At 37.9% G+C, this 24,002-nt stretch overlaps 1 protein-coding gene across 2 annotated transcripts in view; it reads right to left on the reverse strand.

Annotated features, from left to right (window-relative positions):
* Positions 1 to 23,228, reverse strand: part of NUP205 (nucleoporin 205) — a 74,421-nt gene extending 51,193 nt beyond the window's left edge. The window contains exons 1-13 of one of the 2 annotated variants that reach the window (XM_017532503.2): positions 23,039 to 23,228; positions 20,202 to 20,346; positions 19,486 to 19,645; positions 18,562 to 18,790; positions 17,372 to 17,536; positions 11,630 to 11,805; positions 8,838 to 8,954; positions 8,538 to 8,675; positions 5,869 to 6,019; positions 4,257 to 4,462; positions 2,707 to 2,889; positions 935 to 985; positions 143 to 352 (exon numbers count right to left, since the gene is read on the reverse strand). In XM_017532503.2, coding sequence (XP_017387992.1) covers positions 143 to 352; positions 935 to 985; positions 2,707 to 2,889; positions 4,257 to 4,462; positions 5,869 to 6,019; positions 8,538 to 8,675; positions 8,838 to 8,954; positions 11,630 to 11,805; positions 17,372 to 17,536; positions 18,562 to 18,790; positions 19,486 to 19,629 — 1,770 coding nt within the window. In that variant the 5' untranslated portion in view covers positions 19,630 to 19,645; positions 20,202 to 20,346; positions 23,039 to 23,228. The remainder of the gene's footprint in view (positions 1 to 142; positions 353 to 934; positions 986 to 2,706; positions 2,890 to 4,256; positions 4,463 to 5,868; positions 6,020 to 8,537; positions 8,676 to 8,837; positions 8,955 to 11,629; positions 11,806 to 17,371; positions 17,537 to 18,561; positions 18,791 to 19,485; positions 19,646 to 20,201; positions 20,347 to 23,038) is intronic. The other variant, XM_017532505.2, reaches the window with a different exon arrangement.
* Positions 23,229 to 24,002: the final 774 nt, after the last annotated feature.

Raw genomic sequence — 24,002 nt, forward strand, 5'->3', positions numbered from 1 at the left:
CATAGATATTTCAAAATAAAGACTATGAATTTTACTGCCTTTCAAAAGCTAACCTGTATTTATACCACCATATACCTTTGATAATTGATAAAAGAAAAGCAGTAAATGTATAAGGAGAAAAAAGTTTTTCTCTGAACGTAACCTTTTCAGCTGCTCTCCGGTAAGCTCTCGTACGGAATCGTAGAAACACAGAGTCTCTAAGGAACTGCAAATAAGGGTCAAAGCCAGGGGGCCGCAGTCCAGCACCCAAATTAGAAGGAAATGAGCTCTCCACCAGGGTACTAATAAGCTGGCAAAAGGCCCGAGTCAACGGGTATTCTTCACACCGGGATTCTATTTCATTTAGTTCAACCTTCCAAAGAAAAAGAAAAAAACAAACTTGTTAATAAAAACTAGCTATGAAGTGCAGAGTATTATGCAGACATTAACTTATTAATAGTGCTAACTCACACCAAAAGACATAACAGATATTTCTGTTTTTCATTTACAGGAAAAGATAAAAAATTATGAAGCTAGATGAGTCAGATGGGAAGAACTTCAAATTCTCCTTTATTGTCCCCAAACTTGAATTAGAAACAGAACTCTTTAATGTTCCTTTTCAAAAAGAGGAAGAGTTAGAGAGAAAAGAAAAGAAAGGAAAACAATTCTCACTTCAGGTTGACTCAAGTAATTTAATTAAATTGAGTTAAAAACCAGGAAATTTCCATTTGGATGGCTGCCATGTAACATCCTTTTCCAACTCTGAAACACTTAATATTTTGGTTCCTTTTATTAAAAGTTTCATCTCTATTTCAACACTGATCAGAAAACCCTTCAAGTAAAAATACGTTAAGTTCGAAAATTATAGAAACTTAAAAGGGTAAGAATGATTCATAGTGTTCTTATCATTACATGTATGAATTAATTAGCATTTAAACCAAAAGGAAAACTTTACCTCGATACCAATAGCTTGCCTCTGGCTTGGAATCCTCACAGTTTGCAGTATCTTAAAATAATAAGAAGTAGATGTCAGGAGCATTCCTCATTCATCAATGAATAGTAGTGGCTTTGCAATATAATAGTCACAAACCTCACCCACTGGACCCACAGATCTCACAATGCCCATCAGAAATGATAATCAATTAGTCCCTCGATGGACTTTCATTAGCAATTCTGTCAGGTTGAGATAGCACTTTTGACTGTCTGGGGTTCTGAAAAATTGGTAGTTTCTAAGAGCACACAGGACATTTTTTCAGCAAATTTCCTCAGACAATCTAGGAAATGAATCTTTAAAAAGGATTTATAGGATGAAAGTGCACCACTGTTCAAGATACTGGACTGTTTAAAACTAGCCCTAATGATGGCACAAGAAACCCAAAAAGTAAACTTCTTTTAAGAATAGGTTTGTTAAAGGAGGCTGAAGTTTTGAGTTAAGATGTTCTGCTGGGCACCGTGGCTCACGCCTGTAATCCCAGCACTCTGGGAGGCCAAGGTGGGCAGATCATGAGGTCAGGAGATCGAGACCATCAGGCTGACACGGTGAAATCCCGTCTCTACTAAAAATACAAAAAAAAAAAAAAAAAAAATTAGCCCGGCATCATAGCACACATCTGTAGTCCCAGTGACTTGGAAGGCTGAGACACGAGAATTGCTTGAACCCGAGAGAGGGAGGTTACAGTGGGCCAAGATCACGCCACTGCACTCTAGCCTGGATGACAAGGCAAGACTCCGTTTCAAAAAAAAAAAGATGTTCTAATGTTCTGTCTGGGCCTAAGTAGTCTATGGCATAATAATACTGTCATAATACTTTACTTTCTTGCAAATCAAAAGTATACTATTAGGTGGAATCCTTTAAGAACAATAGTGTTGCTCTAAGGATACAAATGTCTAAACCCAATCACATTTGATTTCAGGTGTAAAAAAGCACTAAGCCGGTAAGACACTAGTAAGTACTGGTACGCTCAAGAATCAAAAGGTGAAGTATCAATAGTAAGCCTAAAATTACTCAGTCTCTTGGCAAACCCCAACCCCATTAATTATTATGTTAACAAAGTATCAATAACATCTTCAGGATACATAGGTTAGAAAATAATCTAGAGTATTTTACTGCCTCAAAATGGTGACTTCTATGAATAATGAGTTAGAATCCCAGACTCCCTTAAGTTGTATTACTTCTAAGACAGACATACATATTCCACCTAACCATTTTCCTAGAGATACGTCTATAAAGCACATCCTTATTTTCCTTTTTTATTTTATCACATATAAAATAATTAACCTGATAGAAAATATTTAATGGAACTTATCTCTATAGAAAAGAATGTTAATAATTTTGAAGTTATTGAGACTTCAAACATTCTATCATCCATTTATTTCCCCACGTCAGCACAGGGACGTTCCCTCAGGGTGCCGAAGTCAAAAAATCCAACTGTCACATTCCCATTCTGCCCAAAGTGAAGTTTATGGACCTGACAATAAACCTACATAACCACCAAAAAAAAGTCTTCTAGATGCTGTTAATAATAACCTAGTCAAGTTATCAACCAATCTAAGAGAAAAACCCAAGTCTATTAGTTTCTATTGCTATGCTCAGTCCCCAAACTGTAACTCTAGTTAGGACGTTCATAATAAACTATGAGTTCCAATCAAATGCTCTTGCCTCTATGGTATTATCAAGTCTAACTTTCCACATTGAAATAATATAAATAAGGGACTTCATAGCCCTACCTGAGTGTATTCCAATGACTGCCAGAGGGAAGCAGCAATTTCAGGAGATTTTCCAAAAGCTGCGAGTGTCTTCAGTAGCTCAGCTTTTAGAACAGGGGGAATACTGCATTGCAGGAGTCCCAGAATCACCACAACAGGGGTCCACTGAGGCTGTTCACAGAGTGCCAAGCGAGCATTTTCACTCTGCAAATTGACAAAAAAAGAACGAGACTTTCCATTTTTAAAAGTTAAGAAAATGACCAGCCATCATCTAAACTGCTATCATTTATACTGAGTCTTCATAGGTTTAATACATATCAAAACAAAAATAAGCTTATCCTTTACGTCTGAAGCCTACCAACACATCAAATCAGATCACTCATTCATTCAAAGTAAAAAACTGTAGGAGAAATAAACTGTAGAATTACTTTTCCGGTTCCAAGTATGAGAAATAACACAAACAGAGATAAATAGTCTGCCAGTGTTCGATAAATCTTACCTAGGCATCTTAAATCCTTTCTGGAACAGTATATTATACTGCAATAAAAAGTGTGAATGAAAAAAAGATCTTGTCCTTTTCTCCAAAAAAAAATATGGAGATATAGAGTATCAAGTATCACGACTTTTTTTCATTTTTAGTTGACATATAATAACTACATATGATATTTTATAGGGTATCATGAACAGTGATATTTTGATACATGTATACAATGTGTAATGATCCAATCAGGGTAATCAGGATATCCATTATCTAACATTTCTCATTTCTTTGTGCTGGGATCATTCAAAATCCTCTCTTCTGGCTTTTGAACATATACAATGAATTACTGCTAGTTATATTCACCCTGCAGTGCTATAGAATAACACTAGAACTTTCTTCTTCTCTATCTGTAACTTTGTATGTTAACAAACCTTTCCCTATCCTTCCCTCCCATTTCCATTTTAATTCAGTGAGAAATAGTTGATAACTGACATCTTGATGCCTAATCATGTTAAGTACTACTGGAAAAGCCAAAAACTTAGAAGATACTATTCCTACCCTTCAGAGAGAATGTCAGACTATTCTAGTGAACAACAGACATAACTAAAATATATTTCTGAGTTGGGAAATTATATACAGTAATGAAAATAATGTGTTTTATAAAGACCAATTTGGTAGTGGCAGGTAAAATGGTTTGGTCTAAGGAGAGAAAAAAAATAATTGAGTAAATAACTTTTAATTAAAATATTCTTTATATATACACACATATAAATGCACACATACACCTCTACACCTATGCTGGAAACCTAGAAGCATATGCATCCAACAACTGGTTCTTATTTGCCTTCTGACAATTTTCTTTCAGGCTCAGGCTATTATTTTTATACTAAGATTATGTCAATGAGCAAGGCTACCATAACTTACACCCTCTAGAGGCCAAAACACAAAGAACTTAAGGGCAGAATACTTTATAAATGTTTATCTATATAGGATAAATTTATTAATCTCAAATTAAAAGAAAATGTTTAGGGCTCTTAATATGCTACTCTGCTATAATACAAATGAAATTATGCTGGGGATGGGTTCCTACCCAAGTAATGATGGTAGATGTGAGCTGCAAAAAAGCAATCAATCCATCTTGCTCCTTCTGGGTGATGCCACGGGAAGGAAGGTGACGGTACTGGACGCTATCTGCACTTGGAAGATCCTTCCGAAGGTGTTCATGGTAAAGCGTCAAGGAGTGAAAGAAATGTTCCCAGGAAACCGGACTGCCACCTGCTCCCTGAATATTTTCAACTATAAAGAAAAACAGCACAGAATCTTCTTTCAAAAACATCTAAGCATTTGCTGGGAAATGGAGAAAAATTAAGTTAAAACAAAAAATGTTGTTTTTATTGTTTTTGTTTTTTTTGAGAGAGAGTCTCACTCTGCCACCCAGGCTGGAGTCCAGTGGGGTAATCTCAGCTCACTGCAACCTCCGCTCCCCAGGTTCAAGCAATTCTCCTGTCTCAGCCTCCCAAGTAGCTGAGATTACAGGCAGGCACGCACCACCATGCCTTACTAAATTTTGTATTTTTATTAAAGACGGGGTTTTACCATGTTGGCCAGGGCGGTCTCAAACTCCTGACCTCAACTGATTCGCCTGCCTCAGCCTCCCAAAGTGCTGGGATTACAGGCATAAGCCACTATGCCCAGCATAAAACAATAAACTGTTTGCCTTTGTCTTAGCACAAAGGCAATCTCTGTCCTAGATAAGCAGTGTGCTGAAAATGGGTTAGAATCCCTCTGTGAGCTAGAACTCCAAATTAATTTTTCCTCTGGATTAACTTTTACTCAAGAAAGGGGGTACTGCCCATGTAAATGTAAAGGTGAGTTACTCTGGATGTCAGTTACCTACTTCACATCCAGGAGAGTTCTCTGTGCTCTCAAGTAACTGTACAGGGCTGATTTTTCCCACAGAGTAATTCACAAATGTTGAGCTTGAATTCCCAAAGAAAGAGATAATTACAGTCTTAATTTATGAATTACACTACTCCATTGCATACCAAGCATCAGAAGCAAAAGCATAGCACACAAGACTGGCAGGCTTGACAGAGTAGTCAGAACACTGGCTTTGGAGCCAAGCAGTTTCAGCTCCCATCATGGCTCCCCAAATAGCTGTGATGTTGGGTAAATTACTTAACTCCTCTAAACCTCAGTTTCTTCAGATGTAAAAATAAAAATAACTACCTAACAAAGCAGATGCTTAATTTCTTTTCCCTTTTGCAGTGTTTTTGGTTTAACCAAACCAGTTTGTAAATGAAATAAGGAAATTGGGAGAGGGTCAAGAGAAAAATTCTAAGTACTGAAATTAAGAGAGAAAAAAAAATGCTTACAAAAGTAAATTAATCAAGCTTATAAGGCAAGGGCATATGCTTTCTTTGTGGGCCAGGCGTGATCTGGAAAATTTTCATACATTAATTCTGATTTGTCAAAATGAACTGTATTTTATAAAGGAGAATGGCAAAATTCCTTAATCTGTGAGACCATAATCACAGCATCACTATGCATAAAGCCGTAAGTGTGCTTCTTTCACCCTATTGTTATAAAAATAATTTATACCTCTGGTAGAACCTAATTAAATACCAATGTTCTTAACAGGCGGTGGGCTACTGAACTTAAGAGTACAATCACAACTTTAACAACCTCCACATATTCCTTACCATGACTACTACCATTGACTTTGAGCAGGCTGAAACAATAGTGGGCACACTGGGGCCCATTGGCCAATCCCCGGAGCATTTTCAAATAAGGAATATAAATAGTTGGAGGCAACAGGTCACCCATTTGCCTAACGAACTTTGACAAGACAACCTGAAAAAGAGAAAAACAAATAGTTTATATAACGTATATCCTAATTTTAAGGCAACATGGACTAGCTAATAAAGACTACATATAAACTAAAAGTAGTGCTCTGACTTAACCCTCACAAAAGACAAATTTAACTGATACTCTATTGATGAAAAATTGTGTTCTAAGCTTGTCATTAGCAATTTAATGCAATTATAAAATAACACCTTTGTGAACTAAAAGTACATTTTTTTCAAAATATCTCAAATGTCACAAAAGACCACGCACATTTTAAATATGTAAGACAGGTAACATTTACTTATCCAAAGTCAATTCAAAGGTACACTTAAAATCCAGAGTTCCTAGATCCCAGCCAAACTACTATGAAGACCTAAGAACTTGAAATTGTTTTTGATGGTAACTTAAATTTACTCTGTTCTGTGGTCTCACCAATGCCACATTCCCATACTCCTGTTCTTTAAGTCCATTTTTTAACTTTCTCTTTTTTCTTACATATGTCTTAAACCTATTACCAACAACTAACAATATTACTCAAACTCACTAGTTGGAACTCAGAACTGACAATACTATAGATGTCTGGTAGGTTTAACAATGGTTTTATGATGATGTAGAAAAATAACCTTATTTTTAAAAGAGATATACTTACTTAAATATTGAGGAGTAGAATTCATATATTTGCCTATAATTTACTTTAAAATAAAATAAAAGTAAAAATAATATAGTAGATGGAAGCAAACATCATAAGATGTTAAGATGTGAAATTAAAATGTGGGGTATTCCTTATAATTCCTTCTTCCATATGTTTCAAATTTTTCATAATAGTGAACTTTCTCAAAAACTTTAAAAATTTTTTTAATAAATCCTTCTCCAAAACATTTTTTTTTGAGACAGGGTCTTACTCTGTCACGCAGGCCGGAATGTCACGGCACAATCAGAGCCACTGCAGCCCAAATAATCCTCCCACCTCAGCCTCCTGTGCAGATGGGACCATAGGCATACACCACTATGCCTGGTTAATTTTTAAGATATTTTTTGTGGAGACAGGGTTTCACCATGTTACTCAGACTAGTCTCAAACTCCTGAGCTCAAGCAATCTGCCTATCTTGAACTCCCAAAGTGCTAGGATTACAGATGTGAACCACTATGCCCAGCTCAAAACCTATTTTTTAAATGAGAAAACACTGAAACAATACAGTTTAAAAAATGGCATCTGGTCTGGACTCCAGAAAAAATAAAAAACATATAGCATAAAAGCTTCTAGAACAGAAATCCCCCAAAATTAACACTTGTGTGGCAATCTGCCCCCAACCCATTTTTCTTTTGATTTTTTTTAAAGAGACAGGGTCTGTCTCTGCTGCCTAAGCTGGAGTGCTGTAGTGTAACCATGACTCAGTGTAACTTCAAACTCCGGGGCTCCAGGGGTCCTCTTGCCTCAGCCTGGGCAGCCAGGACTACAGGCTCATGATACCACACCGAGCTAATATTTTTTGTAGAGATGGGGGTCTCATGATGTTGCCCAGGCTGGTCTCAAATTCTGGCCTCAAGCGATCATCCCACCTCAGCTTCCCAAAGCACCAGGATTACAGGTGTGAGCTACTGCATAGCAATTCATTTTATTTGCCTCTACACATCATACTTTAGTTAACACAGAATGAACTTTTGCCTATATTATCTATAGACTCATAGGCATTTTGTCATCAATTAAAACGTCTAAGACTTCTTCTTTAATACTTGTACCTCTCCTATCCCCCCCAAACTTGATAAGAATTATGTATATTGGTTATTGTCATGTCTATGGAGAACAAACTAAAATACTAATAAAATTCAAGCAGGGCACAGTGTCTCATGCCTGTAATCCCACGGCTTTACAAGGGCTGATTGAAGCCAGGAGTTACACACCAGCCTAGTCATCATAGCAAGACCCTGTCTTTTAAAAATAAATAAATAACAAAGAGACTAGATGCCTTTCTGCCTCTAAGAATTCAACATATATCCAGTATCTAATAAAGGGTTGACTACATAAACTTCAAAATCAACAGTACTTGAATTTTAAGCGTTTCAAATTTTCTTTTATAAAAGAAAAAAGTAGGCTGGGTGCAGTGGCTCATGCCTGTAAATACAGCACTTTGGGAGGCTGTGGCAGATGGATCACTTGAGCTCCGGAATTACAGACCAGGCTGGGTAACATGGCAAAACCCCACCTCTACAGAAAACACAAAAATCAGCCAGGTGTGCTGGTGCACGCCTGTAGTCCCAACTACTCTGGGAGCTGAGACGGGAGTATCACTTGCACCCAGGAGCTCAAAGCTACAGTGAGCTGAGATCGCACCACTGCACTCCAGCCTGGGTGACAGAGTGAGACTACAAAACAAAAAAAAAAAAAAAAAAGTATTAATCTTTAAAGGTTATACTAGTGATCATTCGTGTTAACAGCAATAAAATCAGGAAGTAACATCTTTCATGTTTTCAAGACTCCCAACCACAGTACCAGAGTATAAAAGAGGAAAACCCAAAGACTCACCTGGCGTTGAGGGGGTCGCTGATGAGCCACCCCTAGGTAAGAACCCATGATAGTTGGAGTCTGAAGAGGCTCTGAGAGACACCAATATTCTAGAGCAAGCTCCAGATGAAAAGGATTCTTTTTATATAGCTCGCCAATCTACAAAGAGTAAACAAAGACTGTAGGGAAATGTCTATGACTCAAAAAGTACTTTCAATTAAAAAAAGACATTTAAAGTATAAGGCCTGAAATTTTCCAAAGTTAGGGGAAAAAATAATGAAAAGAGGGAAAGAGGACAAGCTTTCTAATATAAAGGCTTACCAATAGCATTAAGTGTTCCAGATCCCTTCTAAGTGAAATGGGGGGTTCATTACCCATCTGCATACTCATGTGAATCATTCGAGCATCTTCATCTGCCCGATTCCTCAGCTGCTTCACCTATTAATTTTATTAGATATAGTTTAATATGTAAATGTATTACTGTATATGCTAATAATAATGAAATCAGGCAACTGTCATAGAGTGATTACATATAAGAAAAACACTGTTTATCTATTCCACTTTAGATGACATGAAGAAACATTCCAGAACTCTTAATTGCAATATTACCATCCATAATTTATAATATCTTAACTAAAACTTCAATGCATTTTCCACTACAGAGAAGTTGAACTTAACTGTAGTGTTTCTCAACGGGACATTACTGACATTTGGGCACATTTCTTCACTGCGTTGGATTATCCTGAATATTTCAGGTCATGTAGCATCCCTGGAACTACCTACTAACTATCAATAACAACATTGGAGTCACCATAACAAGCAAAACTGGCCCCACTCATTTCCAAACACACTCTGAAGAACATTATAGCCTCGGTTGAGAATCACTGCTTCACAACATAGGTGTGAACTAAATGCCAACAAAAATAAGAAGCAAATTCTGTGTAAAAAAAAAAAAAATCATAGCTAGACAAATCCATAATTATAGTCGGAAATGCTAACACTCCTCTCTCAATATTCAACAGAGCAAGTACACAGAAAATCAATAAGGATATGGAAAGCTTGAAAAACTGTATCAACAAACTTGACTTAATTGATATTTATAGAACATTCCACAGAACAGCAGCAAAGTATGTGTTCCTTTCAGGTGTACATAGAACATTTACCAAGATAGGCCATATTCTGAGCCATAAAACAAACCTCAGCAAATTTAATATAACTGAAATTCTACAAGGTATGTCTCTGAGCACAACAGAATTAAACTAGAAACCTATGACAGAGATCTGAAAGTCTCTAAAATATTTGAAAATTAAACAACACACTTCTAAATAACCCATCAATCAAAGGAGTCTCAAGGAAAATTGGAAAGCATATTAAACTGAACAAAAAAAGAAAATGCAACGTATCAAAATTTGTGTGGCACAGCTAAAGGAGTGATTGGAAATAAATTTACAGCATTATTGAATGCTTATATTAGAAAAAAGATTTCAAGTGAACAATCTAAGCTTGTATCTTAAGAAACAAAATTAAAGGAGCAAATTAAACCCAAAGCAAAAGGAAGAAAATAATAAAAATAAGAGCAGAAATCAATAACAGTGAACCAAAAATATAAGAAAATCAATGAAGCAAAAAGCTAATTCACAGGAAAGATCAATAAGATCAATAAACTTCAGTAAGGGTTAATTAAGAACCGGGGGAGGCCGGGCACGGTGGCTCAAGCCTGTAATCCCAGCACTTTGGGAGGCCGAGGCGGGTGGATCACGAGGTCAAGAGATCGAAACCATCCTGGTCAACACAGTGAAACCCCGTCTCTACTAAAAATACAAAAAATTAGCTGGGCATGGTGGTGCGTGCCTGTAATCCCAGCTACTCAGGAGGCTGAGGCAGGAGAATTGCCTGAACCCAGGAGGCGGAGGTTGCAGTGAGCCGAGATCGCGCCATTGCACTCCAGCCTGGGTAACAAAGAAAAAAACACAACAAAAAAAAAAAAAAAAAAAAAAAGAACCGGGGGAGAATACACAAATTACCAAATTTAGGAATTAAAGAGAAAAATCAATGTAGATACTACAAAAACAAAAAGAATACAAGAATCCTAAGGGCAAATTTATGATAATCAATTTATACTTTTCAGGAGATAAGGTATCAAACTGCACAATATATTACAAGTGTAGATCCTTCAAGGTGCTTTTAAAAAATATACATTTGAAATAGGTGCTTTTATAATATAAACACACAAAAAAAGATGTTTTCCCCTCATTTACTTCCTGCCAACATTTGATGGCTTCTTTGGCACAAAACAGCACACAGATCATATACTATAAGGAACTGTCTGAAATGGCTCTAAGAATCGCTTTTCAGATGACAGTTACAGCTCAAGCCATCTATTCAAAAGCAGCCTTTGCATTGTGGTTTTTAAAATCCATTATTTTACCTATATCTATGCTGAAGCCCTTTTATACACTACAATTCAGGATCTAAAAAATTGGGCCAGGCATGGTGGCTCACATCTGTAATCCCAGCACTTTGGGAGGCCAAAGTGGGCGGATCACCTGAGGTTGAGAGTTCGAGACCAGCCTGGCCAATATGGTGAAACCCCATCTCTACTAAAAATACAAAAAAATTAGCTGGGCGTGGTGGCGGGTGCCTGTAACCCCAGCTACTTGGGAGACTGTGGCAGGAGAATCGCTTGAACCCAGGAGACAGAGGTTGCAGTAAGCCAAGATCACACCACTGCACTCCAGCCTGGGCGCAACAGAGGGAGACTAGATCTCAAAACACAAACAAAAAAAAATTAAATAAAGCAATTTTAGCACTAACCCTTAGGGTGGCATGGGGTTAGTAATTTTCTACCCACAGAAGTATTTACTAATTACTTTCTGATTTATAAACCATTAACAGTGTTGTCAAATATTTCTTTCTACTGACTTATCCCCAGTTAGGAAGTCTTATTTCATGAGTCACAAACTGATTCATAAGATGTACCACAACTACTGGCAAATGTTAGCCCATATTAAAAAATTTTTTATTAGTTTCCAAAACATAAACCTAGTTAATCAGTTTTAAATTACTTTATAAAATTCTTTTACTATTTATTCATCCTACATTATTACACTTACCTTCATTGGCATAAGTGCAAGGAAATCTGTGATGAGATTATGGACTCTGCGAATATAAAATTCATCCTGATAAAAGTTTTCTGATACCACTACAGATTCAGTGAGGAACAGGAAAACGTTGTCAGCAATTGCGAGCTCTGCCATTGCTTCATCTGCCTCTGTGAATTCTGCCAGAGCTAGAAATACATTTTAAAAAACAGTACATGGAGGAAAAGTCATTAACCCAGATTGTAATTATACCTCATAATACTCTGCTGATGGTTCAGACATCTTCCCAGCCTTCTAGCATGTGCTATGCACAAAATGAGACTATATATAACTGTAATTGACTCATAAACTCCAAAGAACTACTTGAATGTATATTAGAAAAATACATACTCTTCGAAATAAAAACGTAACTAATGAAAATTATTTTACAGATGTGTCATGCAACACTGATGTAGTCAGGGAACTGTTATCCAAACATTAACATATTAAATGGTGTTAAGGCTTCAATCCCAATGAAATCTCATGGATCATCTGAAAAGTCTTCAATCCAAGACCAAATCCTGAACATGAATAGGTAACTAACTGTATTAATTTGGTAACCAGGTAGCTAAAATTTAAAAACCAAATTTTAACTTGAATATAAACTTGTATAACTGTAATTTTTGTAATATTTTATTTGGAAAATATCAATTACATATCTAAAAATAAGTATAGTAAACCTCCATATATCCATCACCTGTTTCAATACTATCAATTTATGACCAATCTTACTTCATCTATATCTTCCTCCCTCCACTCATATTTCATTAAAGCAAATTCCAGATTCCAGACAATTTAACATTTTACCACTATTTGCAGTATACAACTCAAAAACATACTTAAAAAACGAAGCAAAAATTCACTACATACACACACACAACACCATTATCGTATATTTATTTTATTTTATATTTTATTTTACTTTATTTTATTTATTTTATTTTATTTTATTTTGTGAGACAGGGTCTCTGTCACCCAGGCTGGAGTGCAGTGGTGCAATCTTGGCTCACCACAACCTCTGCCTCCCAGGTTCAAGCAATTCTCGGGCCTCAGCCACCCAAGTAGCTGGGTTCATAGGCGTTTGCCAATACGCCTAGCTAATTTTTGTATTTTTAGTAGAGACAGGGTTTCACCACGTTGGCCAGGCTGGTCTTGAACTCCTGACCTCAAGTGATCCTCCCATCTCAGCCTCCCAAAGTGACGGGATTACAGTTGTGAGCCACTGCATCCAGCCATTATCATACCTTTAAAACTAATTCCTCAGTTGGGAGCAGTGGCTTCATCTAGGCTGGCTTAATCTGACTTACATTCAACTTTCTGTTAAGAGTATGTCATAGGTTGTGGTGTATCCTTCCATCAAGAAACATATGGCTGATTACTGCTTTTAAGTTTTAAATATAAATTGCTAGATAATTGTGTGGCAATCTGGCTTTGAAAAAGACTACTACACAGCTTATTCTGTTTGACTATCATACAGACCAAATACAAAGTCTGTTGCTGAAAGTACATTTTCATTGCCTTGAAAGGGTCAGGAATAGATAAAAGCCAAGATAGTCTCAAACAGAGGAAAACATATGATTTGTAGTTTGTTTTTTATTTTTAAAATTATTATTATGATTATATATATTTTTTTGAGATGGAGTCTCGTTCTGTCACCCAGGCTGGAGTGCAGTGGTGCTATCTTGGATCACTCCACCTACTGGGTTCAAGCAATTCTCCTGCCTCAGCCTCCCAAGCAGCTTGGACTACATGTGTGTGGCACCATGCCTGGCTAACTTTTTGTATTTTTAGTAGAGACAGGGTTTCACTGTGTTAGCCGGGATGGTCTTGACCTCCTGACCTTGTGATCTGCCCACCTTGGCCTCCCAAAGTGCTGAGATTACAGGCGTAAGTCACTGCACCCAGCCTGTTTTTTTAATGTTTTGTTTTGTATTTTGACATAAAGTCTGCATATCAGTCAGGTGTGATGGCTCATGCCTGTAAGGCCAACATCTTGGGAAGCCAAGACAGAAGGATTGCTTGAACCCAGGAGTTCGAGACCAGCCTGGGCAACATAGTGAGACCTCATCTCCACAAAAAAATCAAAGAATTAGCTGGACATGGTGGCACATGCCTGTGGTCCCACCTACTTCGGAGGCTGAAGTGGAAAGAACACTCGAGCCCAGGAGTTTGAGGCCAGTGAGCCATGGTCACACCACTGCACTACAGCCTGGGCAACAGGTAAAGACCCCATCTCAAGCAAACAAACAAAAATCTGCATATTTACCCATATTATACAAACTCCTAGAGAATAAAATATTTTCTTAATTCTTTATTATGCCTAGTAATAATGATCATAAAATTACTAATTATTGTTTTTAATAACAATTTTTTTCAAACCTTTACTTGAATTCAAAAACACTGGAATTAAAAGAGAACTCAAAAATGACTTCTTTTTTTTTTTTTTTTTTGTGTCGCTCTGTCACCTAGGCTGGAGTGCAGTGGCCTGAGCCACCGCACCTGGCCAATCCTAAGAATTTCTTTTGTGGTGGTTGCAAGTCTGGTTATCTAGTTGTAACCATTTTTATCCATTGCAGCATTTTAAAAAATGTAGTTTACTATAATCTTTTTTTTTTTTTTTTTTTTTTTTGAAACAGATTACTCTGCTGCCCAGGCTGGAGTGCAGCGGTGAGATCATGGCTCACTGTAACCTCTGCCTCCCAGTTTTAGCTATCCTCCAGCTTCAGCCCCCTCAAGTAGGTAGGATTATAAGCACGTGCCACACACCCAGCTAATTTTCATACTTTTAGCAGAGATGAGGTTTCACCATGTTGGCCAGGCTGGTCTTGAACTCCTGACCTCAAGTGATCCACCTGCCTGAGCCTTCCAAAGCTCTGAGATTATAGGCATGAGCCACTATGTCCAGCCAAAAAATTACTTCTTGAACACCATTTAGGTAATAAAGCATCACTAATGTCTTAATATAAATTGAGTTTCAATGCTTAAAAACAGTATGGTAAAATTCCGTAAAACTTAGTGAATTACAAAGATACTTGTTTTTGTTTGAAATGGAGTGTCACTCTGTTGCCCAGGCTGGAGTACAGTGGCGTGATCTTGGCTCACTGCAACCTCCGCCTCCCGGGTTCAAGGGATTCTCCTGCCTCAGTCTCGTGAGTAGCTGGGATTACAGATGCGAGCTACCACGCCCAGCTAATTTTTTGTGTTTTTAGTGGAGATGGGGTTTTACCATACTGGCCAGGCTGGTCATGAACTCCTGAACTCAAGCGATTTGCCTGCCTCAGCCTCTCAAAGGGCTCAGATTATAGGCATGAGTCACTGCACCTGGCCAATGCTTGTTTTTTAATTTTTTTTGAGACAGAGTCTCGCTTTGTCACCAAGGCTGGAGTGCAGTGGCACCATCCTGACTCATTGTAACCTCCACCTCCTAGGTTCATGCTATTATCCTGTCTCAGCCTCCTGAGTAGCTGGGACTATAAGCGCATGCCACCACACCAGGCTAATTTTTTTGTCTTTTTAGTAGAGACAGGGTTTCCATCTTAACCAGGATGGTCTCAATCTCCTGACCTCATGATCCACCCACCTCAGCCACCCAAAGTTTAAAGATTTCAGGCACCACATCCAGCCTGTGTTTTAAATTTTTTTTTGAGATATGGTCTTACTCTGTCACCCAGCCTGGAGTGCAATGGAACAATTTCAGCTCACTACAGCCTCCGCCTCCTGGACTTAAGTGATCCTCCCACCTCAGCCTCCTGAGCAGCTGGGACTACAGGCAAGCACATGTCACCATGCTGGTCTAATTTTTTAATTATTAAAAATTGATGGGGTCTCACTATACTGGCCAGGGTTGTCATGAACTCCTGGGCTCAAGCAATCCTCCCACCTCGGCATCCCAAAATGCTGGGATTACAGGCATGTTGCCCAGGCTAGTCTCAAATTCCTGTCTCTACTAAAATAACAAAAAATCAGCCAAGCATAGCAGTGTGCACCTGTAGTCCCAGCTACTCAGGAGGCTGAGGCAGGAGAACTGCTTGAACCCAGGAGGCAGAGCTTGCAGTGAGCTGAGATCATGCCACTATACTCCAGCCTGGGCAACAGAGCAAGACTCTGTCTTCAAAAAAAAGAAAAAAAAAAAAAAGATATTAACTATCACATAGCCACTTAAAAGGTTAAAAGGTAATTTTATGTCAGAAAAATACTGAAATCAGACTTATAAATGAAGATGGTATATATACAGTTGAGAAACAGAATTTGTACAGAAAGGCAAAACTCTAATCGGCTATCAGTATTTAGATATATAGGCTGATAGACAGACATTAAGTGGCCAAACAAAGACTCCTAACACACAAAAAAAGCTTTCTGCAAACACTTGGGGAACGACATGACACTAGTGAAAACAAAATGCTCTGGAATTACACAGTTGGTAAGATACTAGAATCTGTTGATACCTTAGGATTAGAAAACTGACATAAATTGTAAACTTGAATAAAGCCTTTCCAGATTTACCATAAAAAGATACAGACAACAACAATTCTTTGGGCTTCGAGTTCCAGGCACAGTTAGTTCTCATTCTGTTAGAATAAAGCCCTACTAATAAGACAAATGATAATGTAAATGTAAATAGCAGAATAAGATATGCTACAGTGAGTTAATGCATTGTTGGCCGGGTACGGTGGCTCACGCCTGTAATCCCAGCACTTTGGGAGGCTGAGGCAGGCGGATCACGAGGTCAGGAGATCGAGACCATCCCGGCTAACACAGTGAAATCCCATCTCTACCAAAAATATAAAATATTAGCCAGGCATGGTGGCACGCACCTGTAGTCCCAGCTACTCAGGAGGCTGAGGCAGGAGAATTGCTTGAACCCGGAGGCACAGGTTGCAATGAGCCAAGATCACGCCACTGTACTCCAGCCTGGGTGACAGCATGAGACTCTGTCTCAAAAAAAAAGACTGTTAAAAGTCCAGATTCTGACCAGGCGAGGTGGCTCACACCTGTAAACCCAACACTCTGGGAGGCCAAAGCACGTAGATCACCTGAGGTCAGGGGTTCAAGACCGGCCTGGCCAACATGGTGAAACCCCATTTGTACTAAAAATACAAAAGATTAGCCAGGCATGGTGGCATGCACCTGTAGTCCAGTTACTCAGGAGGCTGAGGCACAAGAGTCATTTGAACCCAGGGGGTAGATGTTGCAGTGAGCCAGGATTGAGCCACTGCACTCCAGCCTGGACCACAGAGTGAGACTCTGTCTCAAAAAATAAAAGTCGGGATTCCACATCTGTTCTTGATTGATCCAAATACCTCCTTTTTAATACACTGTATGAAAAAATAATTGTTTTTAATTCAACACAATGTGAAAAATTAGTTTGTGACCAACCAAGAAGGAAAATGTATAAAAACAAAAGTAACAGTAAATTTTAATTTTAAAAAACATTTAATATGACACTGTCATTCCAAATTTTAAACTCATACTCTGAAAGGAAAGAGTATTGTCACTGGCCCCAAGAATGGGAAATAGGATTTTATATAATATTTCTGAGAAACAAGGAGAAAAAAGTCTGTATTTCACTACTACACTAAAATGTTTCATTTAATACCACTCTGAGTATCTTCCTATGCTTGTGCTTATGTATGTCAAGGATAACACTCCTTCCAAAAATTTCATTAAGTGCTAACATGCTGTTTCTCATAACAAAATTACCTACAATCAATTTACCTGTCACATCAGGTAGCTGGGATATTCCCCTCAATGCCAGTGCCCAGGCAAGTCTAACAGTGGCTTGGAGTCCAGGCAGTTTCCAAAGCTGTGAGTCCTGAAGACGAGAGTGAATTGTTGCAATGTACTGTTTTTCTGTCAACAGTGGAAATTGATGAATCATATCTGAAAACACAAAAATAGACCATTTTACCAAACACTAAATTTTCACTTCTATATACAGAAATAATGTCTTAAAGTCAGAAAATCTGAGCATTCTCACAAAAGAATAATGACTACTTTCTTTCTTTTTTTATTTTTTGAGATGGAGTGAGTCTTGCTCTGCCACCCAGGCTGGAGTGCAATGGCACAATCTCCACTCACTGCAATCTCCATCTCCTGGGTTCAAGTGATTCTCCTGCCTCAGCCTCCAGAGTAGCTGGGACACGCCACCACACCCAACTGATTTTTTTTTCTTTTGTATTTTTAGTAGAACCAGGGTTTCACCATGTTGACCAGGATGGTCTCAATCTCCTGACCTTGTGGTCCACCCGCCTCAGCCTCCCAAAGTGCTGGGATTACAGGCGTGAGCCACCACACCCAGCCAGAATAATGACTAATTTCAACATGCCAAAAGGTACACTATTGTTGATTGTACACATACTAAAAACAAAAACAGTAAATAGCAATAATCCTAAATTTTAATTTCACTATTTTCAGTTATTTTTATAAGTGTACTACAAATAAACTAGAAAAAAGTTAAAGATACTCATTTTTTCTGCACATAAATTCTAAAATATAAATTATGCTATCTAACGATCATAAAAATTGTATTTCCTTCACAGAAAACACAGGTTAAAGATAACATTACTGAAATGACAGTCACTGTCTCTCAGAATGTTTTAATAAAAAGTTTGAAAATGTAAATAAATGGCAAAGAAACAAGCAATTAAGTAAATGACACATGTGCAATCATGAACATGTATAATATACGCTTTAATACTTTCCATTCCAAATCCCCCCCCAAAATAGAAATAATTAACAGGATTGCGGTTGTTTTTTTAAATGTGATCTTATGCATAAATATTCAAATATGAACGGACTACACACATAGGAACAGAGCAGTCTATTTTAGTAGCTAAAACAGTGCCCTTTTTAAATGTTATCCCCACAATTTTTTTTTAATTAGGAAAATGTATAAAACTTAATACCATCTCGTTCCTCTGTGCCTTGCTCTATAAAACTGATATCAAAACAGTACAGAAGCGCCATAAGAAGACCCAGATTCACTGCATCCAGTGAGCCATCAGCCTCAACTGTCACTCTTTCCAAATGTCCAATAAGGAGGAGAGTGTCTTCTTTGCCTAAAGGTGACTGGCAAGCCCAGGCAAAAAGGCTTTCTGCCAGAGACTGCCTGCACTCCTTAATGAGATCAGAAACCTAGAAATAAAAACATATGACTATCAGTATCAGTAAGTTACTATGAAGCCTGGTCTTATTCCAAAGTACAAACTAGCCTGGTCTTATTCCAAAGTACAAACTCCCTTTTACAAAGGCTAATAAAATAAACCTATCTAAATTCACAAGTGATCCTAAGACGTCACCTCTGGAACTCAAAATAAACCCTACTGTTTATTCCTCATCCTTAAATTCCTTAAGAAATTGGGATGACCAATTTCTTGTTCATTTCATAAAAAGAGCTAGAATGGCACATAAATGACTATACAGAAGCTGAAACAACTGCAAGACAATTTTATGGACACAGCTGACTACAAACTTTAACATATGTTATTAGCAGGCTATAATTTAAAACAATTTATTGTATACTGTATTTTCAAACAGTAGTACAGCGAATTTTGAATGTTCCCAACACAAAGAAATAACAAATGTTTGCTAATTATGTTAATTTATTACACATCATACATATGTATCAAAATACCACACTGTACCCTATACATATGTATAATTTTGTGTCAATGAAAAATAAAAAATAAAAATTTTTAAAAACACATGGCAATTAGGCATGGTGTCAGCCACATAACTCTTCCTGAAAAAAATGAATATTCTAACTGTCATGCTTTTCTACCTCTGAAGTTTGACTGACAATTCATGAATTGATTTCATTGAAGCCTTGCCTCTTTGCGATGTTTTTCACTGCCCAAACCTCTCTCTCGCTGTAGTTTTTCAAATTCATTATTCACATCAATCTGTGACACCAGGGTAAGGACTTTGTAAGTCAATCCTTGCTCCATCAGCTCATCTGTAAAGCGTGTTGTCATAGAAACCAGCTCTGGGCTATAATGAAAAGAAATCAATAAACCATGTTAAATAATATTGCTTATGCTTCCTCATAAGAATAGGTATAGCAAATGCTCTTTTTTTTTTTTTTGAGAAAGGGTCTTGCTCTGTCACCCAGGCTAGAGTGCGGTGGTGTGCTCACAGCTCACTGCAGCCTTGATCTCCCAGGCTCAGGTCATCCTCCCACCTCAGCCTTCCAAGTAGCTGGGAATACAGGTATACACCACCAGCTAATTTTTGTATTCTTTTGTAGAGATGGGGTTTCGTCATGTTGCCCAGGCTGATCTGAAACTCCTGAGCTCAAGTGATCCTCTTGCCTCAGCCTCCCAAAGTGCTGGGATTATAGACATGAGCCACTGCACCTGGGCCCAAATTATTATTATTTTTTTTTACAAACACAATAAAACAGGAATTGTTGTATCTTTCTTGGCAGAATAAGGGAGTATATTACTCAGCTTATGTTACATATTGCTTAAATTGTATATAAAAAGGGAAATAATATAATTCTTCAAGTAATTTTAAATTAACCCCTGAAATCCCAAGAAGTAAAGACCTGAGTTCTAGCGTCCATGTCTTTCCCCGTCTAGACTGTATCAAAGCTTTCAAGGAATTCGCAATGCATCGCTTTCCATCCCAGTATAAAAGAACAGCTACTAATCCTCTGGTAAGGCCAGGAAAATGTGGTTGTTGGTGCTCTCCTAAAAAAGGAAGTTGAGAAATAATATTGTTAACAAACACATAATGTGTTTAGGAAGAGACAAAAATCAATATGACAATGTTCAGTTTGAAGAATCACAGTAGCTCAGGGCTTAAGGGGCTCTGGGGTCCTCCACTACAAACATCTACCCACTGTCTAACTTCTTGCTCAAGATATTAGAGGGCCGATCCATTATGCTCGAACACCAGCAGAGACATGGAACTCACCATTTTCCAAACTCTCAATTTCTAACTCTCATGCTTATCTGTGATTTGTACATACTGGGTGAGAATCTTTTGGTCTCACTGTTGTTCACTAAATTTAATTTTATTCAATGCCCATTTTACTATCTCATATGGAATCTTTCAAATATTTCTAAGTTTCTTCCTTCAGAATCTTCTCTGAAAATTAAATAACATTTTTATAATTCAAGTTCACTCACCATTTTAACTGCACTCCTTTGAATGAGTTCTACTTTTTTTTTTTTTTTGAGTAGGAGTCTCATTCTGTCACCTAAGCTGGAGTGCAGTGGTGCCATCTCGGCTCACTGCAAACTCTGCCGCCTGGGTTCAAGCAATTCTCCTGCCTCAGCCTCCCAAGTAGCTGGGATTACAGGTGCCTGCCATCGCGCCTGGCTAATTTTTGTATTTTTAGTAGAGACGGGGTTCCACCATGTTGGCCAGGCTGGTCTTGAACTTGTGACCCTCATGATCTACCCACCTCAGCCTCCCAAAGTGCTGAGATTACGGGCATGAGCCACTGTGCCCAGCCAAGCTCTACTTTTTTTTAAGAGTCCTTTGCCTATAGTTTCAGTTTCATTTCCTATAGCTTTCTTCTCCCCTTACTGCAATTGCTCCTCTACTCTACTCCTTTCTGTTTCCCAAATTCATCACTTTGCTTCACCCTCTTGCACAAGCAATTTCTTCTGCCTGATGCCCTTCATCCTCACAAATAACCACCTATTCCACCTGATGTATGCTTACTCATTTTGCAACATCTACCTTAAACTTCATGATCTTGTTAAGACTTCTGTGTACAATCAAGGTCCATCTAATTCCCTTCTCTCTGGACCATCTCTAAATCTTGCACAAAACTGCATTAATGTACTTAAATGTGTCAAAATTATTTGTTCCCACAACATTCTCAATTATTAGGGTAGAGATTTTATTCATCTTTATATCACTGGAGTGATATAATTAAAATCATGCCTGGCACGTGGTAGGTATAGAATAAATGTTAGATGAAAGTTCTTAGTTAAACTGAAAACTCAAGCATGTCTAATTAACATCCCACTCATTCCCAATATCATATTTCTTTTTTTTTTTTTTTTTTTGAGACAGAGTCTCACTCCATTGCCAGGAGCCTGGAGTGCAGTGGCGCGATCTCCACTCACTGCAGCCTCCATCCCCAGGTTCAAGCAATTTTCCTGCCTCAGCCTCCCAAGTAGCTGGGACTACAGGCACATACCACCACACCCAGCTAATTTTTGTATTTTTAGGAGAGTCGGGGTTTCACCAAGTTGGCCAAGATGGTCTCGATGTCTTGACCTCATGATCTGCCCACCTCAGCCTCCCAAAGTGCTGGAATTACAGGCATGAGCCACCACGCCTGGCTTATATCATACTTCTTTTAATGCAATCTTAGGTCAAAAAGGATTTTGGCAGCTATATATTATCTTTAGACATATTATATTTTTGTTCAACTGAAATGCCCATATTTTCTTCAAATGACTCCTCTGTTATAAAACAGTCTTTTCTCTATACAGCAGCCAGAGAAATAATTTCAGAGTTGAGAATCAGTTATGTAATGTCTCTGCTTAAAGCCCTCATCAACAACTTTCCATTGCAATTAGAATAAAATCCAAATATCTTTCATAGTATGCAAAATCAAACATGCTCTGCGTCCTGCCCTATCTGTATCTTCCTTCACTCTCCTCCTCATTTAAGATGCTCTAGCCAGAACGGTCTTTTTATCCTTAAACATGCCTTTATTCCCACCTCAAGCACTGGCTGCTGACTCTCCCTGGAAAATTACTTACCCAGTAAGTCTGGGTGGTTGGCACCTTCTCAACATTTGGGTCTCAAGTCAAATGACCCCATCTTAGAGAGGCCTTCTCTATGGGCCCTACTTAGAGTTGCCCTAGCCAGCCTCCACCTCTCTATATCCCACTGCTTTATTTTCTTCCTAGTACTCTGTATCATTGAAATTATCTTATTTTTTACCTATTCACGCATTAACTTAATTACTCTCTCAAAAAGAAATTCCAAAAAAGCAGTGACCTTACCTGCATACTCACTGACAATAAGTGCTTTGTGCTATAAAACTTCTGAGATATCTTTAACAATTCTGATCAGTAAACTGAAGCCTTCCTTTTAATCAAAGGTTAAAAAAGAATAGCCAGGCGTGGTCGCACATGCCTGTAATCCCAGCTCGGGAGGCTGAGACACAAGAATTCCTTGAACCAATATCATGCCACTGCACTCCAGTCTGGGCAACAGAATGAGACTCCGTATCAAAAAAAACCAAAAAACAAACAAACAAAAAAAACCAAAGATTAAAAAAGGAAATATTTCGAACATGGTTTTACCAAGCTGCATCCTTAGAATCTAAACAATAAACTATTTTAAACTATGAGTAAGTAACTTTATAATTTTGCATTATTTTACCACAGTTTCAGTTAAATGTCAACCTACCAGAAAGAAGAAGCTCAACAGCTGCCAATTCTCCAATATCAAAAAGGTCACTGAGGATAAAGGCTTCTTTAATGAGCTGCTCAGGAAGAAGTCGAGCTCCCTGTTGACCCTGAATGGCGACTCCCTCTGTACTGGCTTTCTGAACCTTCTCATGCTGTTGAACATTTTTTGGCTACAATGATAAAATTGTAATTGTCATGAAAATAGCACAGTGGAGATAAGATCCTAAAGTGTTATATACAGAAGTTTATTCACGATAATTCAGCCTGGTAACATGGCAAACAGAAGCATTTCTTTTTAGAACAGACTTTTATAAGGTAATATTTTGCATAACCTTCCACTTTTTATTCCAATACTACCAGCTCAATAACTGTTACCACTAAAATCTGAACTACAATATTTGGAGAAAAATATACAAAATAGCATACAATTTTTCAAGTTTCTAAGGAACGTTTCTTTCTTTTTTTTTTTTTAAAAGATGGGGTTTCTCCATGATGGCCAGGCTGGTCTTGAACTCCTGACCTCAGGTGATCCACCCACCTCAGCCTCCCAAAGTGCTAGGATTACAGGCGTAAGCCACCGTGCCCAGCTCTAAGGAACTTTTCAATTACATAATTAAAAATAAGGTCTTCAAATGGGACATAACAAATGGATATATGCACTGTTTAATTACTTTGTAGAGCAAGTAAGTTTATTAATATATTATATAAAATGTGGTCTTATTTCCTAAAAGATTATTTGGTACAAATATTTAACATGTGACATACAGCATAGAATTACCTGATAGATCATAAAATCTTGAAATTTCAGAATTTAAGGTTACACATTGCTCATTGAATCTAGTTCCTCCATTACAGACAGAAAAACCAACATCCAGATAAGTCAAGTAACTTGCCTGTGGTCAGAAAACTCTGTAGTGGTAGAGCCAAGACTGGAAATCAGCTCAACTGGCTCCCAGGCTAGG

The sequence above is a fragment of the Cebus imitator genome, unplaced genomic scaffold (genome assembly GCF_001604975.1).
Source record: "Cebus imitator isolate Cc_AM_T3 unplaced genomic scaffold, Cebus_imitator-1.0 Scaffold77, whole genome shotgun sequence".
Classification (NCBI taxonomy): Eukaryota; Metazoa; Chordata; class Mammalia; order Primates; family Cebidae; genus Cebus; species Cebus imitator.